At 36.7% G+C, this 20987-nt stretch overlaps 1 protein-coding gene across 1 annotated transcript in view; it reads right to left on the reverse strand.

Annotated features, from left to right (window-relative positions):
- Nucleotides 1-233: 233 nt before the first annotated feature.
- Nucleotides 234-20987, reverse strand: part of LOC144965491 (arg8-vasotocin receptor-like) — a 46246-nt gene continuing 25492 nt past the window's right edge. Inside the window, exons 3-4 of the mRNA XM_078900882.1 lie at nt 8054-8297; nt 234-3249 (exon numbers count right to left, since the gene is read on the reverse strand). Coding sequence (XP_078757008.1) covers nt 2491-3249; nt 8054-8297 — 1003 coding nt within the window. The 3' untranslated portion in view covers nt 234-2490. The remainder of the gene's footprint in view (nt 3250-8053; nt 8298-20987) is intronic.

Consider the following 20987-nt stretch of genomic DNA (forward strand, 5'->3'; position numbering starts at 1 on the left):
CAGAGACTACGGAAAGTAAGCTATTCATGGGGTCAGACTTTGTCCCTGACTATCATGTTTCGGACTACGTGTGCGAAGTCTCAGACTACAGAGGTCAATCTATTTTTAACTGGGGATTCCTCGGAAACGTATCACAAAACGTCATAGAAATGTGTTATTTTTCCAGCTGCGCATGCGTCATACGAAGTGGCACAGAAATCATATCTATTTCTTCTTCGTGTTTGTTTTGATCGTTTTTTTTTTTTTGTTGTTTTTTGTTTTGTTTTTGCCCCACAAATAAAAATGGTGTGAGACAAGTTTAAGGGTGTAAAAATTGTTTGATAATGTGTGTGTGTGTAATGTTTTTAGTAAATATAAATAACGATGGCACTTAAATGATTCTTATCAACGGTGTAGCATTGTTCTAAGTCGAGAGCGGTGGGCGCTGCCTGAAGCATGGGGTCCGAAAATACTAACGAAAGAGTGAAGATGGATAGGAAGCGGTGGAAACAATACAGACAATGGGCGTTTCGGGTACAAACCCTTCGTCAGCACAACAATAAACTAATAAACGTTGAAAACAAATAAGAAGAAATTGCATCGTCTGTACTCAACGATGGTTGGAGTGTGAACGAATCGTTAGCGTGGTGTGATAGAAATGATGAGGCCAGTGAGAGACGTGAAGTTTCTAGAAAAAAAAAAATAATGGGCGATAAAAGACATAATAGAAATGTAATAGCAGTAGTAGTAGTAGTAGTAGTAGTAGTAGTAGTAGTAGTAGTAGTAGTAGTAGTAGTAGTAGTAGTAGTAGTAGTAGCAGTAGTAGTAGTAGTAGTAGTAGTAGTAGTGTAGTTAGTAGTGTTGTATTAGTGTAGTGGTAGTAGTAGTAGTAGTAGTAGTAGTAGTAGTAGTGGTAGTAGTAGTAGTGGTAGTAGTAGTGGTAGTAGTAGTAGTAGTAGTAGTAGTAGTAGGTAGTAGTAGTAGTAGTAGTGTAGTAGTAGTTTAGTAGTAGTAGTATGTAGTAGTAGTAGTAGTAGTAGTAGTAGTAGTAGTAGTAGTAGTGGTAGTAGTAGTAGTAGTGGTAGTAGTAGTAGTAGTAGTAGTAGTATGTTAGTAGTAGTAATAGTGGTAGTAGTAGTAGTAGTGTAGTAAGTAAGTAGTAGTAGTAGTAGTATGGTATGTAATAGTGAAGTAGTAGTAGTAGTAGTAGTAGTAGTGTATATGATAACAGTAGTAGTAGTTACTATGAAACGTGTGTACCGGAAAGTGTTTGGAATGGACAAGATGAGGAGTGTATGTGCGATTGTTGAATCTTCGAGAAAATAAAATAAAATAAAACAAAACCAAAAAAAAAAATAGAAATAAAAAAATAAATAAATAAAAATAAAATCAAAAACTGTCGGGTAGCCTTGTTCTAATCGCAGTACAATTACTCCCACCAGCGTATAGCACATATTATGATTTTGAAATTTAGTCTCAGACTACGATATTTACACCTGCTAAATCGCGGGTGTAAATTTCACCGTTTAGTCCCTCGTTTAGTCTGAGACTTCGCGTAGTCCGGCTTCATGAATATCTTACAACGCCTTTTAGTCTGAGACAACGGATTTAGTCTAGGACTATCGTCGTAGTCCCGCTCCATGAATCAGAGCCCTGTAGAGGAAATCCACATGCAGATGTTGATAATTGGATTCAATAGTCTGATGTCACGTCGCCCAGCAACAGCGGCCATCATGGTTCTAAACAAAGAAAATCGGTACTTTTTATTCTTCATGCTGGCTAGAACTTTTCATTTGTCTTGTGATTAGAATGTGTAAAAGTCAAAACATGATCATATTTATAATGGGTTTTTTTCCCTCTGGATACGCTTTTATGCTCGTCTGAGAAATAGTTCATTAGGGTGTCCGCCATTGTTCCGATAGTTTAAAGCCAGTTACTAAGTCACCATGCGTCGTTACGAAGGAAGTGACGTTACGACTGTTGAAGTGTATTAGAACCCTACGTAAGCAATGGATCCTATAGACCCATACTACAACATTCTTGCACTCTTACGTAGAGGGTTCCGAACAAGCTCTCAATCGCAATGCGACCTTGGGATCGCTGCGCTAGTACTCAAATTGTTATTGGCCCATTGTTGTAGTGAATATACACTCAAACCAACGAATAATATTGTAAATAACAACAAAACAAGCCCGTGATTTGGCTCGGTTATCAAATTATGTGCACATCAAACATTACAAATCTAATTGAGATAGAAATCCTTAATACTTTGCTAGTTTATCCATCGTGATTTATAAACGTTTAAGTATTGCAATGTCAGGTTATGCGTGACAAAACTGGTAGCATTCATAAACTTCAGGTTGTAATCTGACATTAATTGATATCGAACAAAATTATATGACATTAATAACTACATTAACACGTTGACAATATGGATACAACACACTTTGGATTAGCAATTTGATCGGTCTTCAACAAATACCAAACAATCATGAAATGTACATGATCCAGTCAATGGAGGTTGTCTTCTCTCCAATGTAATCTAGGGGATCGTTTATTTCTACCACCGATTGCGCAACTCGAGGTTGTCATTTCCGAAGACTCCATACTGACAGGCGTCCTCGAGATAAGTGCTGAAGAATTTTCACGTGATCTGATGCTGCCATTGTACATGAGTTGACGATTGTTTGGGCCTGTCCTGGCCGGACAAAGCTTAAAATTCTTCAAACATTGATAATTGACGCTGAAATGCAGAACAATAAATGGGTTTACGGTAGAGTTAGCCACTGCAATACCTCCAAGAATCGCATAAACATCATGTGAGATATCGTTGTGGTCGCCATAAGACATCACCATCTCTGCAACGAAATAGGGCATGCCGCAAAGGATGAAGCAAACCACAATCACAACCATCATTTTAAGGGTCTTCAGCTTGGCATTGTGGAGAGTTGTAGATGTTGTGTTGCTGGTAAGGTGAATCTTTCCTGGTTTGAAGGTCTGTCGCTTTGCTTTATGACACTCCGATGCCTTCCTTGAAATTTTTAGAAAAATGCGAATATAACAGACGCATAGGATGATGAACGGGAACAGAAAATTAACTAGTGCCGCATACGTCAAGAAAGCCTGTCGATGGATGCGTTCTTTATCTCTAAAAGTATTTTCACACATCGTCATATTTCTTTTGTTGTCATATTTCACGTGGAAAACGAACAGTATAGGTACGGAGCACAGCAGGGCTACGCCCCATCCAACCGAAACAAGGGCCAAAACCTGAGAAAAGAGAGATAATTCGAGAAATTTGTAAGCATTCTATTATTCATGTCTTTAAAATAACACCGCATATTACAGATATATGGCTTTCAACTTTATTGTGTGGCTCAGTGGCTAGTGCGACCGCTCGCTGATTCTCTCTCTCTCTCTCTCTCTCTCTCTCTCTCTCTATATATATATATATATATATATATATATATATATATATATATATATATATATATATATATATCTTTCAGCCAGATGGAGGGTCCTGAATCATTTGGATCCCAGGTGGTCTCTCTTTTCATCTGGCAGTTCTCCATTACCTGTATTTCTCATCAGCTGTTACCATCTAGCACCGTCTGCCCCGTGGAAAATGGGCTCAGATAGTAATCGACTCTACACAGAGTCTTATCAGATTCGGTTGCGTGTGATTCTGTGAGTCGAGAAACCTTACGATTTAACTACCGCAATCATGTTAATGAAATCCGCCACCTCAGTTTGGTATTACGAGAACATCGGAGCGAATCACTGAATGTAAATTGTTTTTAAAATCTCTCTTTATCGAAAGTTGAGAATTGTCAATATGCTCGGGGAGAGGGGTGGGGGATTTTACAGCAAAAGTCTCTTTATTGGTTAAAATAGAGATTTAGATTTATTGCAATAACACAAGTGCTTAGTTCACATAATAATATTTGTAATAGAATATCTAGAAATGATTTTAAAATCTAAATTATCAAGTGTCTGAAAGTTTATATGTATTTGTAATGCCAACCTGTATGCTAATATAATTTGACTTGGATGCATCGTAATTGGCATGCTTATTCAAAAAGCAACGATCAAGTGAAAACTTGCCATCCTGAGGGCAATAAAGGTTTATTATTGTTAAAATAATTGCGATGGCGCCGGCGGTGATGGTGGTTGTGGTGGTGGTAATGATGATGATGATGATGATGATGATGATGATGATGGTGATGATGATGATGATGATGATGATGATGATGATGATGATGATGATGATGATGATGATGTGATGATGATGATGATGATGATGATGATGATGATGATGATCATGGTGGTGGTGGTGGTGGTGGTGATGGTGGTGGCAGCGGCGGTGGTGCTAGTAGTGGTGGTGGTGTTGGTGGTTGTGGTGGTGGTAATGATGATGATGATGATGATGATGATGATGATGATGATGATGATGATCATCATCATCATCATCATCATCATCATCATCATCATCATCATCATCATCATCATCATCATCATCATCATCATCATCATCATAACCAGCATCATATTATTGACATTGTCAACACCATTGCCACCACTACTACCACCACTACCACCACCTACATCATCATCATCATCATCATCATCATCATCATCATCATCATCATCATCATCATCATCATCATCATCATCATCATCATCATCATCATCATTATCATCATCATCATCCTCTTCATCACCGTCATAATCATTACCATTGCTAACACTACAGTGTTTATGTGAAACCAATAAGAAATTCAGCTTTCATCGCCAGATTCAATCTGAGAATATTTTTATGGCCATGTATTTGAAATAGCCGAAATAGAATCACAGGGGGCCAAGACAACTTGAATATTCATTTTATATGACTTGTGGGACTCGCTGGCAGTTTTGTGATTATAGTACCCATAGGACTTCTAAGACCGTATAATTTGGACATTTCTAACACATATCCATACATATTATATTAAAGTGTTAGGGTTATTTCTAAACACATACAAAAATGTAATACATTATTAATGGTCTTTACAATAAATACACCTTTTTCTCTCAAAGAAATACACAAAAGACGAGCTAGATATTCGAAACTGAGTCAAATAATATAAAAATCAGTATTCATTTATAATACATATCTCTGTTATGTCAGCTATTGAATACTCACTGTAAAAAGCTGACTCATAGCACTTTCTAATGAGAGTTCTTTCGTGTAACAAACTGTGTTAAACAAGATGCCCTCACTGCTGAGAGTGAATTTTGTTTAGTAACAAGATGACTGCCGTACTCTGGAAAGACATGTATTTAAAATTTTGGCCATAAAATTCGTCCTTCTAATATCGATGGATTTAAATGACTCTCATCTTGGCAAAACCTCTCATTCCTTGGACCCCGCGAGGTGTGGGATAGCAGTTTCGTTCAAAAGAACTGCAACAATTTTTAATAGATAGTGAATATTGAAACTTGAGAAAACTCCATATTCCTGAACTCTCCTTTGGCATCATCCTCTGGTAGTCACAGGTTCATTAGCCCCTGGTGCCCACCTCCCATAGTCCGTCTTCAATTTCCACTGGTATCGTTCTCCCATAGTCCCATGTTCATTTCCCTCTAATATCCTTCCATAGTCTGGAATACATTTGTGTATTTATGTGTAAATATGTTATGTGAAGCGCTACGAAGCTTCGGCATAACCGCTATATAAATGTACATTTATTATTATTATTATTATTATTATTATTATTATTATTATTATTATTATTATTATTATTATTATTATTATTATTATTATTATCATTATTATTATTATTATTATTATTATTATTATTATTATTATTATTATTATTAGTATTATTATTATTATTATTATTATTATTATTATTATTATTATTATTATTATATAGTCCTAGGTTCACTCCCAACTGGTTTCCACTTCCCTAGTTCAATCACCACTGCTGCACATTTCCTATAACTTTGGACGGCATTGGAAGGTTTCGGGTAAAAAGTACTCTTCTGGGTTTACTCACCACTGGTGTATACCTCCCATATTCCCGGCTTAACTCTCCACTTGTATCATCCTCTCCTAGCCCCAGGTTCATTCCCAATTGGAAGCGACTTCCCTCAGTTCCTTGGGAGTGCCCCACTGCGGCCTCAATTCCCACTGGTATCCGTCACCCATCGTCACATGTTCATTTCCCTTTGACATCCTCTTCCCATAGTCCCTGGTTCACTCCCCACTGCTGCCCACTTCCCATAACTTTGTCGGGTTTCGTCGGGTATCGGTGGGTTTCGGCAGGTTTCGTAAAAAAGAAATACCCTCGAATTTACATCTGTCTCTCACCCATTAAGTGGTTATAATATTAGCCATGTTCAATGTGATAAATGTCTTTGAATAAATAGCTACTTATGACATTCATAGTTTACCTCTGCAATGTTTTTGAAAATTTGAAATGGTTATTTTTGTAAACATCGGATATTTGGAATAAAAAGTGATGATTTCCTTCAGATTTTTTATTATGAACTAGAGATAGATGTGGAAAATTAACCTGATTAATAAAAGAAAATTGGAGGTTTTCGAAGTTGAAGTAATAAATAACAATGTGAAAATGAATGTAAGCTTCAGTTTAATATATGAAAACAGATAAAATGGACGTTTCGGGTTTCCCCTTTATCATCAAAACAGGATGAATGAAATGCTACAGACGAATGAGATTATGTGGTAGTGGCGTTGTTAAGATGAATAAACAAAAACATTATTCGTCTGTAGTGTTTCATTCATCCTGTTTTGTTGATAAAAGGGAAACCGGAAACGTCTGTCCATTATATCTGTTTTCGTATATTAAATTGAAGCTTAGATTTATTTCTTTGAGCTTCGAGCTGCACTATTTACAGAAGTTGAAGTAAGAAAACGTACTCTCCTCATCGAAGGCATTCAAACAATAAACAAGATAAAATAAACATTCCTGTAACCCATTGCCATGGATTTAACATGCTCAATGCGCTTCACATGCATTTTTGTTTAATTAAATGTTTCAAGCATTCCCCTACCAGATCACATGGAACTATATTTCCATTTCATACACTACTTGTCGTCTGTTAGACGTTCTTTATATTTTTCTATTGACACTTCAAATATCCGCCAGTGCCTTTCACCAGATTTTCATGAGCACTTAGGCCTAACCAATGTTGGGACCTTTAGCTTACAATAGATATGTAAGTAAAGTAAAAAAAATATTCCCTGATATAACATCATCTTGGGACGAATGATCACAATATATATATATATATATATATATATATATATATATATATATATATATATATATATATATATATATATATATATATATAATGTAAATTTTCACTCACATTTTTATTTTATTTTTTTTGCCGAGACATTATAGATTAGCTCTAACCACCATTATCGAGCACTTTCGTACCTACAAGTATCCACCAACCCTCATAAATATATATATATATATATATATATATATATATATATATATATATATATATATATAAATATTACAGCGTTAATAAGCCGGTATTAGCGAGGTCATGGAATGAACATTTGGCACTTGAGGTTACTGTCTTGAGGAAATAATTACACGTTTTTTTGCAAAAACTCCAAATTCGTATTTATCATCATTTATTTCTAAATTCAGTTTTCAGTATCCTGAATATTCTGTTTTGAGAACTGGCTCTGATAATTGAAATACCAGGAGATAGGCATAAAATCAAAATGTAAGCGTCATGTTCACCCGAAATAAATCCGTCAGGAGAAGAATAGTTCCATATCAATCAGGGGTCGCGTGGCTCAGCGGTAGGTCTTTGCTTCGTACCCGAGTTCGATTACCCGCCGCGCTGTGTGGCCTTGAGCAAGTCACCTCGACCTAGCTCAATTTGCGGCGCTGCATTGCGGCTGAAGCCTGGGTTATTCCAGTCTTCCCTTGGAATAGACCCTAGAGACAAATTTCCCATATGGGATGAATGAAGCGAATTTTATTTTATTTTATTTTATTTTAATTTTTAATACAATGCAAAGAGTTTGACATCATACCGAGAACTGTTTACGAAGCGGCGCCGTAATGGCTTGGTGTCGATCCACCGCAATGACAACCAACATATTGGTACTGGCACAGATTCCAAAGATCTGAAGCATCTTGACAAGACGACACATGACATCGCCTGCAATCCACCGTCGGGACATGTACTCCCATACCAGCTGGCTGACTGAGGAAAAGCAAATCACCATCAGGTCGGCCACACACAGATTGAGGATCAGTGCATTTATCCGGGTAAGTCTGAAGGGGAAGAAAGTTTATTTTATTAAAATTTGCTACACCTTTGATCAACCTTTGAAACCTATATTGCTTTTATGCCTTTTGCAATAAAATTCCAGCATTTTCTGTCATATCGGTATCTAGGGTATGATCATTATATATTATTTCATCTCATTTTGAATTACGAATTTCCAAAATGGAACACATTCATCCCATAAAGTAGCAAATAACAAAATATATTTGAAATTGTGAGCCATTGAGAACTTTGTTTGACCTTGATGCTGGAGATTAAATGCAGTGGATTTTAGAGCAAAATGGACACAACTTTAATTGGTAGCCAATGTGGAAAAGACAGGGAGAATCGTTTTGTTAGAGGAAATTTAGAAATATTTACTACCAAATATGAAATAATAACAGGATAAAAATAAGAATACGGCTGGTAGACGTTGCTCTGTCATCAAAAGATAAAACTGTTGTATAAGTGTTGTATTAACGAGTTACCTGTCGTACTCTGGGAAGACACTATTTAAAAATTTGGCCAGAAAACTTGTCTTTCAAATATAGATGGATTTAAATTTGAAGGACGAGTGTTCTGGTCCAATGATTAAATACGTTATTCCAGAGTATGGCAGGTAACTCGTTAAACCTGGATTTGCTGACATTTGACATAACACAGTATACATTAGCGTCACTTGCGTCTTTAAATTATTTAAGATAGAGGCAGGATCCGTTGGTCGGCCCAATTAACACTAGAGGTCAATAAGCCTGACATTAAGGATATCAAATAGCAAATAAGAAGATTTTCTGTGTCTTCTTGTAACATTATTTTTCAAACCCTCATAATCGCGTCACTGAAGTACCATATAGACGGTCTATAAAGTATAATCTCCCCACCCTATAAGCATACTTATGTCATTACATCCTAGATTAGGTATTTTATGTGGCTGATTAAATGCTTCCTACAATTTATTTGAGTTTATCGCATCCATCATGTAGTTTGCAATGGCACTATTCGCTTATACTCTTAACTAATCTTACCTCTTTAAACGTATTAGAACTTGAATAGAAGCGAATAGGGAAAAGCTCCAAGTAGTAAAGTTAACAATAACAACAACACAATTATGAGGTCACAACCATCAGGAAGGAGTCCTGAAAAATTATGTATTTTCAATGACAAACTGAGTGACTCACCACGCCAATGTGACTGGAATGAACTTGATGAAGAGAAGTAAGTATAAAGTCAAAACGATCAGATTTACAACATTTAGGGGTTTGTATTTTTATTTGTTTTGTTCTTGTTTTTTTTTTTTTTTTTTTTTTTTTTTCAGTTGTCTGTTTTGTTTTGTTTTAAAGCTTAAGAAACTAAGCTCAATTCAAGCATGTATTTTAAGTCAAATATTGTATGTTTAGATTATAATTCAATACTAAACATAACGTCGTTTTGAGACGATTTGTCCAAGATGATCTGGATCATCAGTAAATGCCAAAACGAAATAAAGTGCTTTCCATGGACAGAGGGGGGGGGGGGGACTCTACATAAGACTTGAAACTGACAAGACTTGAATCAAATCAGTTACATCTGTTCTCGTATATTAAAAAAACTGAATTGGAAATACATACTTCAGGCAGATCAAACACCATCTAGACATTGATAATCATAATAGAATCAAGTGTAAGAGACAGAGAAAAAACAGCACGATCAATCGATATTTTAAGGACGAGTATTCAGGCCAAGTTTTAAATGGGGTTTTTTTTCAGAGTACGGCAGGAATATTGACGGTTTTCATTGAAAAAAAAAGACTTCGATGAAAAACACGGATTTATCGACCTGATCTAAGAACACTTTTATTTCCATAAACATGGAGGATGCCTAAATTTAAGCACGGTCACAGACCAACAATTAGTATAAATTGAATTTGATACAACTTGATTTTACAACAGCATTATATAAAAATAAACTCTAAACAATACAGATAACAAAAATGTTATTTGCAATTTAATGAAGTACTTGAGTATACCGCCTGGGGGAAATTGTGTTAGAGATGGTTTAAGTGTGCATCGTCAATCCCACTTCAAAGTAAAATAAAAACACCTTTATTCGGTCCAACTACAGTAACAGTCAAGACAGGCTCCTCACTATTTTGAGTTTTGAAATAATACGGTTTTTGTTTTCAATTTACGTTTCGTTTTTACAATTGCCTAATATACTCTATCGTTCATATATTTATTTAGAGTATATTATACGAATCTTTGTATGTATTAATTTAACGAGTTATTATATATGCCCAATAAAACTATACGCTTGCGAGTTTGCGTTATTGCACGATAAAACTATAACGAGTATGGTCAAAGTGTATATCTAGTATTTGTACTTCTATTCACCATGGTTTGTATATCCATTTGCTTGAATGACACTTTGACCCAAAAAAGAAAACGTTGGATTCGTTGGATTTAGTGCGCACAAAAAGATTATTTTTAATTAGATAGACGTCTACTAGACGTCTAGTTTTTAATTGCCTTTTACATCGTATTTCACACCAACCAAATTTTTTATTCAACGCGTTCAAAGCATTATTCAACGATTACGCATGTACTAAGAAATGATAGGGTTTTCCAATGAGAGGGGTGGAATGATAGTACATATGTAGCAGAAATGTATTCTTGATTGTGCAATTTGCATTTGGTTCTTCCAGAAAAGTATCGAATATTATTGGAAAAAGAAGCGTAGATGCGCAACACAAAAGGACTTTATTAACCATTACCTCTCTTTTTGATCTTATTAAACCAGTTGTTTGTAATCGTCTCCCGCTGGAGCGCACTACTCCGCGGTGAATAGCAGAATGACTAGCATCCCATGTTTTATCCCGCCAGCTTCCTCAGAAGACTGTTGCATTTTTCTGTCTTCCGGGCAACTCCTTCGAGATGCACCTGATATGTAAGGTTGCGGTCTAGGTATTTCGGATTCGGCTCGTATTGAACGTTCAGTTTATGTTTTATTGTTTTTGTTATTGGTTGAAGAAAGGTATTTTAGCCCGAATGGTTCCGTATTTGTATTTTGTTCTTTATCGAAGCTGTTATATTGGTTTTTGTTCATGACTTTTATCGTTCATAACTTCTAGCAGCCTTGTGTCACCCAGTCACAAAACCGTTTTAATTTTAACCAGGTTAACTGTCCTACCCTGGAAAACTCGTAGTTAAAAAATTGGCCAGAAATCTCGTCATTCAAATAGCGATCGATTTAAATGACCCTCATATGAGTGTCCTGGCCAAATTTTAATACGTGTTTTCCAGAGTACGCCCACTAACTGGTTAAGGCGACAGCTAACGATTATATAGCATTATAGTGGACGTGATTTTCACGTCTTACCATACACACTTTATCATTTCATGCAAATAGTGGGGGAATGGATGAGTGGGTGAGTGGCTAATCGGTGAGTGGATAAGTAGCTGAGTGGCTGAGTGGCTGAGTGGCTGAGTGGGTGAGTGTGTGAATGGATGGCTCAAATTATTATGAACCCCACCACCAAATTGTTTGTTCAAACAGACAAATGTTTCTTGTATCATTTGTCCATTGTCAGGAGGAAAGAGTAGTATCGCATTAACATTCGTCTCTTTGTGAAAACAGTCAGGTATAGATAGAACGAAACTGACGTCACTCAGCTTTTGTAATTGTTTTTAGCCAGCATTTTATAATTACTTCTCACTTCTATCAATCAAACTATAAACGTTCAAGGTTACACATAGTTTTGTGTGTCTGTACGTTATATATCCAACGGGCAATGTTGTCAGTTTCTTAGTCAAGCGCACAGCATCTATAATACACGACCTCTCATCTTAATACGGTAATATATCGGTGTGATTCAAGTACTGATAAATGAATTTATACACAGAATTGTAAGACTTGGGTTTAGTTTAGTTCAATAAAAAAGAATCAAATGCTTTAGAGGGACAAAAACTAAAGTTCCATCTATGTGACCAACCACCACAATGCTGTATTATGTCGGTATTACGTCGGTATTATGCCGGTATTATGTGGGAATTATGTCGGTAACATGTCGGTATTATGTCGGTAGTATGTCGGTATTATGTCGGTATCATGTCGGTAATATATCGGTATTATGTCGGTATTATGTCGATATTATCTCGGTATTATGTCGGTATTGTATGGTATTTTCTCGGTATCATGTCGGCATTATGTCAGGATGAATCAGTTGCTGAAAATTGATCTGTCACCAATCCGAAAAGTGGGGATAATTTCAATTCTATATGGTGGAGAATATTTATAATTTCTTACATTGTTGTCAACTCAAAGTTTGCAATCCACTTTAATTTAATTCTAGAATCACATTTTAAGGTCACGACTTGATATCGTTTTGAGACGGTGGGTCACATTTCTAACCGTTTTAAGTTTAATTTGCCATCCTGTATCTGGATGATATACCTACAAAATACCGATTTCAGGTGGTGGTTACATGGCATGGTGTCCAAGGTGTAAGCTTGCTGTAACCCGAGAATTCTTTAAAAGTTGATAGAAATCCATCTATGGATATTATACAAAGTAAAATTATGCTGAATTCTGAAAAACACTTATTTAATATTTTGGACAGAAAACTCAACCTTCAACGAAGGTCCTTTTAACCAGTTAATGTCTTGTATTTAAACATTTTTGGCCAGAAAACTTGTCCTTCATCAAATATCGATCGATTTAAATGACCCTCAAACCTGCGACTTTAAGAGTGTCATTTAAATCGATCGATATTAGAATGACGAGTTTTCGGACCAAATTTTAAACACGTGTTTTTTTTAGTACGACAGAGTTGCGTAACCAAAATTATAAAAGAATATCTTTTATCTGATTGAATTAAATGAAGAAGCAGATGCCTTGGCGGTGAAATTGAATTAACAATCTCTATACAAGAGAATTAAACGGTTTTCTAAAGAAGAACTCATGGAATTCCGTTTCATCTGCTAATAAAATGAAAATAAAAACGACGATATTGTGAGATTCGACAGCAGAAAGCAGATGTTAACATTTACCTTTGTATCTGTCCGGTATCACTTATGTTTTAATTGCACGCCATAAAATAACACGAGCGATAAATTTAAATGTTGCAGGAAAAGCAGACTTGCAAAATTTAATGATTTTTTAATTTTAGATTCTGATCCCTGTTTTCGGTCGGATCAATATATTTCTATTTAAAGGATTTAATTATAAAATACAATTTACTTTTAAGTAAGACTATATTATCTTTTATTTCACTTTGTCAGTTTTTATTCTTCAAAATTAATCAATGATCAGGATTTTATCATGGGGCTTGGAAATAAATATAACAAAACAAAAATGGACATGAATACTAATATAGGACAAATTTAATGGATGAATTTAACTGAGTGAGTTTCACAATGTTTTCCCACCATTTTTCATGTATCCTCCATGTATGCCATGGGAAACCAAATTTCCATTTCATATACTACTGACTAGTGCGGGGCGGTCCTTGGCAAGCTTAAGGACCACGGTCCTACGGTCCTTGGGAAATGAAAACCGCAAGGACCGGTCAGGACCGGTCCTTTTCGACATTGAACATTCCTGAGAGACTGTTGGAAGTTCGAACCGTTTTGACCTTTGAGACCGTGGGATCGTTCATTCTTGAACCGTTAAAGACCGCTACACGATGAAAACCGTGGTCTACAGGAGTAAAACACACGGAGTAGTCACACTCATTTCAAATTGTAACCTAATTAGAGAAGAGGGGTGATGCCTTCTTTATTTGCTCACCGTACTTCATTGTTACTTCGATAATTTAATAAAATTTGAAATTTATCCCCATTAACGGAGATAATGGCATCGCCCAAGGCGTTTATCGAGTTGTTCGTGGCGTTGATACACACACGCAACTCCTACCCCCCCCTCCCCCCCCCCCACACACACATTAGAGGGCAGCGAGCATTGAAGAGTAAGAGAGAGACGTGAAGTTATAATAAGAGGGGGTGGATGAGGTAATAAGTAATAAGAGGGGTCGATGGTGACTTTTCGCCACATCTAACAAACTCAGCTACCCATTCACTGCTGAGTAGACAGGGATTCAGAAAAAACTCGACTGCACCCAGGATCGATCTCTGGCCCTTTGCGTATAAAGAGAGTGCTCTATCAACTGAGCTATCGGGTCCCCAAATATTCTATTGGACTTTTTTAAAATTCAGACGTTATAACTGGGTTTTTTGGAAGGAAGAAACTAATGAAACTCATATTATTTGATTAGTAAAAACACCAAACGAAATTTTAATATTATTGTATTATTTTAAATGACAACAATGCGAAAGAAAGGAGTGGTGACAAGAGATGGACAAAAGAAAACAAAAAATCGGATTTGCTACTTGCTAGGTTCGACACACACACACACACACACACACACACACACATACACACACACAAACACACACATCTTTAGTAGTCACATACATTTCAAACAATAACCCATTAGAGAAGAGGGGTCATGCCTTCATCATAGATCATTGTCATTGCGATCATTATGGTGTAGTAAATTTTGAAATTTACCCCGTATACTGGAATCGTCCAAGGCGTGCGCCTCCTGTTCCCCCCATCTCACACACGAAAGGGCGGTTTGCGGAGTGGAGGGAGGTGGTCGTCTGCCTGTATGGTCGTCTGTGTCGTTTAGTGTATGGCAAAGGGGGGTGGGTGCGATTAATTAAGTGGGATGGGTGGTGATTGGTGGAAGATAGGCAACCGAGGCAACGAATCGCTGGGGAAGTAGTATGGCGCGAGACCGTTGAAAGGTGATAAGAAGTGAGGACCGCCGCCGGTCTTCCACTATGGGACCGATCCCCGGTTCACAGCTAAAAGACCGTGGGACCGGTCCTTGGACCGGTCCTCAGCGCGGCACTACTACTGACGTTCTCTGAAAAAGCACATGTTAAATATTTTGACCCTCATCGTGTCAAAAAATCTCAAACCTGGGACTTCCTTTTTTGGCAGATGAAGGACATTTTATTGGATCGATATTTGAAAGACAAGTGTTTTGGCCATTTTTTTATTATTTTTTTTTTACTGGTGTTTCTCTTACAGTAGTAGTCACTGCCCAATATATTCACACCGGTTTCGAGTGAAATTTGGTATTTAATGTACCAAAACACATACTACCGGGGACTAGAGATTGATGTCATTATCTTAGCCTTGACCCACTCCTTGTTGTGAATAGTGGGCCCAATAGACACCAAGTGGAAGGGGACATGACCACCCCTCTCGGACAGTCGTGATAATGTAAACAATGGCAGTGATTTGATTTTATCTTACTTTTTTTTGCCAACCCAACATGTCATCCCCAGAGTTTGGATCGCTGGGTCTCATAAAGGTCTGGAGGACATTTATTTGGGGTGGAACTTTGTTGAAAGCGATTGTCGATGTTTATTTGACGCTGCGACTTAAACCGAGATTAACCTACGATCTTTATGACTTCAAAGAATAAAAAAATAATACGATTTATAAAAATCGAAACGTTGGTAGGGCCATAAATTATACTCGCTATCGGAACGTCCACCGTCCACCCCTCCTCCCTCCCCAAGGTTCGTCTCTGCCCCCAAAGACAAGAAGTAGACAAGAGTCTCGAAACACGAGGACATGCTACTGTACTTTGACAAAATGTATTTTTTTTTAAATTTGGCCCAAAGTACATTTACTTCTTAACATTGATCCTTTAAAAGATACTCAACTTGTCGTATTTCCTTAAAAACCGAATCTTCCATCTTGGGTGGAAGAGTCTTTCAAAAACGATCGATATATTAACACTTTGAAGTAAATATTTTGTGGGAAAATATTTTTAAAAGTGTAATTCTTGAAACGCAGTGTGACCAAATAAAATAACAAACAAACAATAAATAAAAATTAAAAAACATTCAACTCCATAATATCCATTAATGAAAAGTACCCCCAAATTTGACTCAGTTCAGTATTGAGCAAGCATTTTAAAAAGAATAAAGGGAATTTTACTTTTGTATTTATTTTTTCGATACATTGGGAGTCATTTTAATTGATATGCGTGAAAAAGTGTTTTCGATCGAAAATGTGAAAAATCTTTTTGACAGTGTATGGCAGCCGGCAGCAAGTGAAAAACGCTCATAAGGTGTCAATCTGGACCCTGCAGACTCAATTAACTCAGAATGGGAATGTGAATGTAAAATCCACGGTACAAGTTTTGAACTTTTTGCATAAAGATGAAGGCAATACATCAATTCTATTTTTCCTTGTTTACTTAATGTTTTAATAGTGACATTTTACTTATTATATTCCTATGATATAAATTTATCTCACACTGTTACTAGTCATAAATACATAGATTATGTTTTTGCAATGAGTGCAATAATATCAACAAAATCTCGCATTGTGGGCGGTAACAAAATCTTGGTCTGCGGTCTATACCCCTATATCTGTTTTTCCCATTCCACGTTGCTCTCTTCTTTGTTCTGGATTGACATTGCTCGGTATTATTTTTTGGTCCTGGCAGATATCCTTAACTGAGAGATTTTTTTTTCTTTGTAAATCATCGTTTTGGGTCTCATTCAAAGCGGGGATCCGTTGCTTGTTCCTGTAAGAGACTTGTAGATAAACTCAAATAGGCAAAATGTTAGATGACCACATAGAATCTTCTGTTCTCTATTTGAACCAGTCCCATTTGTCTTATTTTTTCTTAGTGGGTTTAAAGTTAGGTCTTTCAGCCTTTCCTTTTCATTTTCGTTTTTTTTTAAAGCCACTAAAATGACCTAAAAGTGGTTTTCAAGCGCAGTCACATCACTGAATACAAATAAGACTCTAGGATGTCATTGCATCCCTTGTTTTTGCCTTAGCCTGTGTAATATAATAATGGGATAACCATCTTACCAACAGCAATGTCTAGTCCTTTTCTTACACATCTAATGAATGTCTCGATACTTTTTCATAATTTCTTTTGAGGAACCATTCTCAAGTTTTGGTTTGAATAGGGATTTATAACATTTCCCTTTTATTGATTTTTAGCTACTTGACGTGTTTTGTATGAGGATGCCTGAGACGAAAATTCCCATCTAACATACGAATTCACTATATACAATTTTTCTGCCTATCACAATTTGCTATAATTAATAATTCCTCAAAAATTTGCTTGCTTTATTTTCTTTAAAAATTTGTCATGATGCGTTCACCTACATACATTTTCATTTTATATTCCATCTGTCATCTTTAGCAAAGAATCTAAGACTTTCTGCAAAATGTCATTATCTTTTGCATTGTTTATATTTGGATAGACAAGAAACTATTATCCAATTTTACTTCTGTATATTTATCAAGTGTGATGTTAATTTGTTAAAATTAATTAGGTAAAATGTTCATTTAAACACTGGTGATCTTATAACTGCTTTTCATTTTACTCTTTTGGCTTAATAGGTTCCTATTTATACCATCTCTCTCTCTCTCTCTCTCTCTCTCTCTCTCTCTCTCTCTCCTCTCTCTCATTCTCTCTCTTTCTCTCTCCCCCTCTCTCTCTCTATCAGACACACACACATACACACAAAAATAAAAACACACACACACTCACACATATAACCATTTCTCCCTTTTTGAGCGTGTAGAGTATATGAGCGTGAAAATAAAAGAAAGAAAAAAATGAGAGAGAGAGAAAGAGAGAGAGAGAGAGAGAGAGAGAGAGAGAGAGAAGGGGGTGGGGGCTAAGGATGTTTGTTGTCGTATTTTATAATGAACTTCACAACCTTTTTCTTCAATTTTGGACTCCTGAATGTATTAATGGTACAGACCGGGAATTGGGACAATTTTTAGAGAATAAAATAAAAATATTGAGTAAAGAACATGACTGTCGTATTCTGGAAAAAAACGTGTTTTTCAAATTTTGGCTTAGTTTTCTGGCCAATGATTTTTTTAAAAAGTTTTTTTTTTTTGACTACGGCAGATGAGGCAATCAAAAGACATACTATAAAACACTGAGTTGTCATTATGCTTTTAGTAGTATTTCAATATCTAATGTTTTTCGAGGCATGTCGCAGTTTTCCCATTCTCTTCTATTTTATAGTAAATGTGCATGTTCATACGGTGCTTGTGAAATGGTGGCGGCGGGTGTTATGTGCTCCATTATAATGAAGCGTGTCACAATGTTATAACGATAATGGTGCATTTGCTTGCAAAACCAATATTAATTATAAATCATCAACCTTTACGAGATGCATATACCAATCTCCAGGACAAGGGTATCGTTTCTCGGGTTGGTTGGGGCATGTCTATCGCAGACCTGATGAAACACTGATAAGGAAGGCTCTGCAATCACACCCCAAGGAAAGAGGCCGCACCAAGGGGACCGTAGAGAGGGACATAACCAAGAATAGCTGCTGACAGGACCAGGTAGAGATCGCTTGCATCGCCTCAAGTCCAGCAGGCTCGGAGAGGGTTGAGTGAGTGAGTGATGTTATGCGCTGGCAACATGGTTGCTAGGACATCATCCGAACGAGTCCAAGAGTAGACCGTACCTTCCCAGGGGGCTAGGCATTTTGAACACCGCTTTTAGCCTACCACGGTTCGAGCCTGGGGCTATATAAGCGTAGCGCGGGAAAGCAGAGGGGAGTCCTTGTAAGTTATGTCGAGTTGAACAGAATACCACTTTCCAGCGGTCCTGTTCTATATCATTTTATTATTGAATTGTAGTGTTCCCTATTCGTGGATGTTAGGAGAATGGATAAATGGATAAGTAGAGTTGTATCGTTCTATTTAGTGTTATACATGTTATTTAGTTCCTTAATAAAGGTATGGTGGTAAACGTTGATCTCCATTTATTTCATCATTAAAAATGTCTGACCGTGAAGCACAGACTTTCTCCTTCTTTCTCTTCCCTCTGATCAGGCTAGGCCCAGTGCAGTGGCCTGATCTTCCTCTCCGAGGAAACTTAACAACGAGTTCCCTCCTTCTATCCTTCTAGTCTTTTCCCTTTTCTTTTCTTTTGTTGACGTTTCGGGTTATCTGGCTCTATCGACTAACCGAGAGCACCCGGATCGTCACAGTGACGCCCAATAAGTTGTTGTTTCATTACATTTTTATTTACTATTTACATTATATTTGACTGTTACTCATCTGCCTCAGGCCAAATATGATTATTTTATCAGCCCAGTAATATTTCCTATCATTTGACTAGGAGCGAGTAAAATAACACTTTCTAGTATTATAAGTTAAGCGCTGATTTACTGTGTGCTGCACATGAAATTTGGTTAGCAGACACCTGGCATAGGCTTGACCTTGACCCCACGACTCGACCTGGTCTGTTTGTCTAGTCAGTCAGATCGTGTCCTGAAAATGGATCTAGCCGGGATTTAAAATTTAAATAAGGACCAACTTATACATTTTGTTGAGGAAAATAATATACCCTTAAATAGCAATCCCACTAAATCAGAATTACAAGTAAGAATACTAAATCACCTAGATTTTCACTTTCATTCTGCGGCTGTTACTGTTAGCAATCAAGACAGTCAATTTCAATATAAGACAGACGACTCCGACATCAAAGAAAGTTTAAGAAGTCGCTGCCAACATTGCTGCCTCTCCTACCATGTTTTAGTGAGCATAACATTGAGAGTTTAATTTCCATATTCGAGTGTATTGCCATTACTTTCGGCTGGAATAAACGTTTCTACTGGTCACTTCTTATTCAAAGTCAATTGACGGGCAGAGCTAGAGATGTCTATCTGGCTCTCCCAATTGAATTATTCAAGGAATATGATCTGCCAAAAAGCATAATTTTATGCACCTACGAAAAATCTCCTGAACTGTAGAGACAACAGTTTAGTAACTGGCGCAAACCTGACTCGCAAACCTTTTTAGAGTTTGTTAGAGACTAGGAAATTTAACAACTTGTACAAAACGAACAATTGCATAACATTCCAAGATCTTAAAGAAATGGTTCTGATGGAGAATTTCCGTTTCTCTTTGCCAGATAACCTGTGCTCTCAAATGGCAGGTCTACCAAGGACAAAGAGTGCCCATGGATTAGTAAACATCATGGATGACCTTTAGCGCCACCAGAATTCCATTCGTGATACAGATCGGACAGTGAACAAATTCCCTCCCAGCGCCATCACAATAACAGTGCCAGCCAGAGATAGAACTTGTCAGTTCGATGCCAACAGAGACATACCAGACCAACAACGATTCAGGAATGGAAATAAGAAAGTTAAGTATGCATATTCAAATAATCAAAATAAGACAAAATTAACTTTCTATTGCTCTATCTGTCATACTAATACACACTCGACAGAGAGGTGTTTCAAAAATAAATGACAATCGAATTCAGCGCAGAGAACTTATGTTTTTACAATACTAATACCAAATCATCAATTACTCCCAATTCTCACATTACGCATACTCATAAAAACACCCACATTCATTTAAACCCTTCATAGAAGATGGTTTTATCTCATTATAATCTAACCCAGACACGTACCAGCCCATTAAACGGCTACGTAATACTGGTTCTAATCAGTCTCCTATTACTAAGACTGCCATCGATGGTATCGAGGATGTAATCCCCTTTGGCCAGACTATCATAAAAGGAGTAGAGTCAGTCGAAAAAGTAAATTTAGTAAAATTAAATTTCATATCACACATGATCAGAAGTAATGTCGTCATTGGCGTGATAGATAATTTGCCTATTAATGGAATGCAGGTAC

Source organism: Berghia stephanieae, chromosome 2, assembly GCF_034508935.2.
Source record: "Berghia stephanieae isolate SIO BIC M18660-M18661 chromosome 2, UCSD_Bste_1.3, whole genome shotgun sequence".
Lineage (NCBI taxonomy): Eukaryota > Metazoa > Mollusca > Gastropoda > Nudibranchia > Aeolidiidae > Berghia > Berghia stephanieae.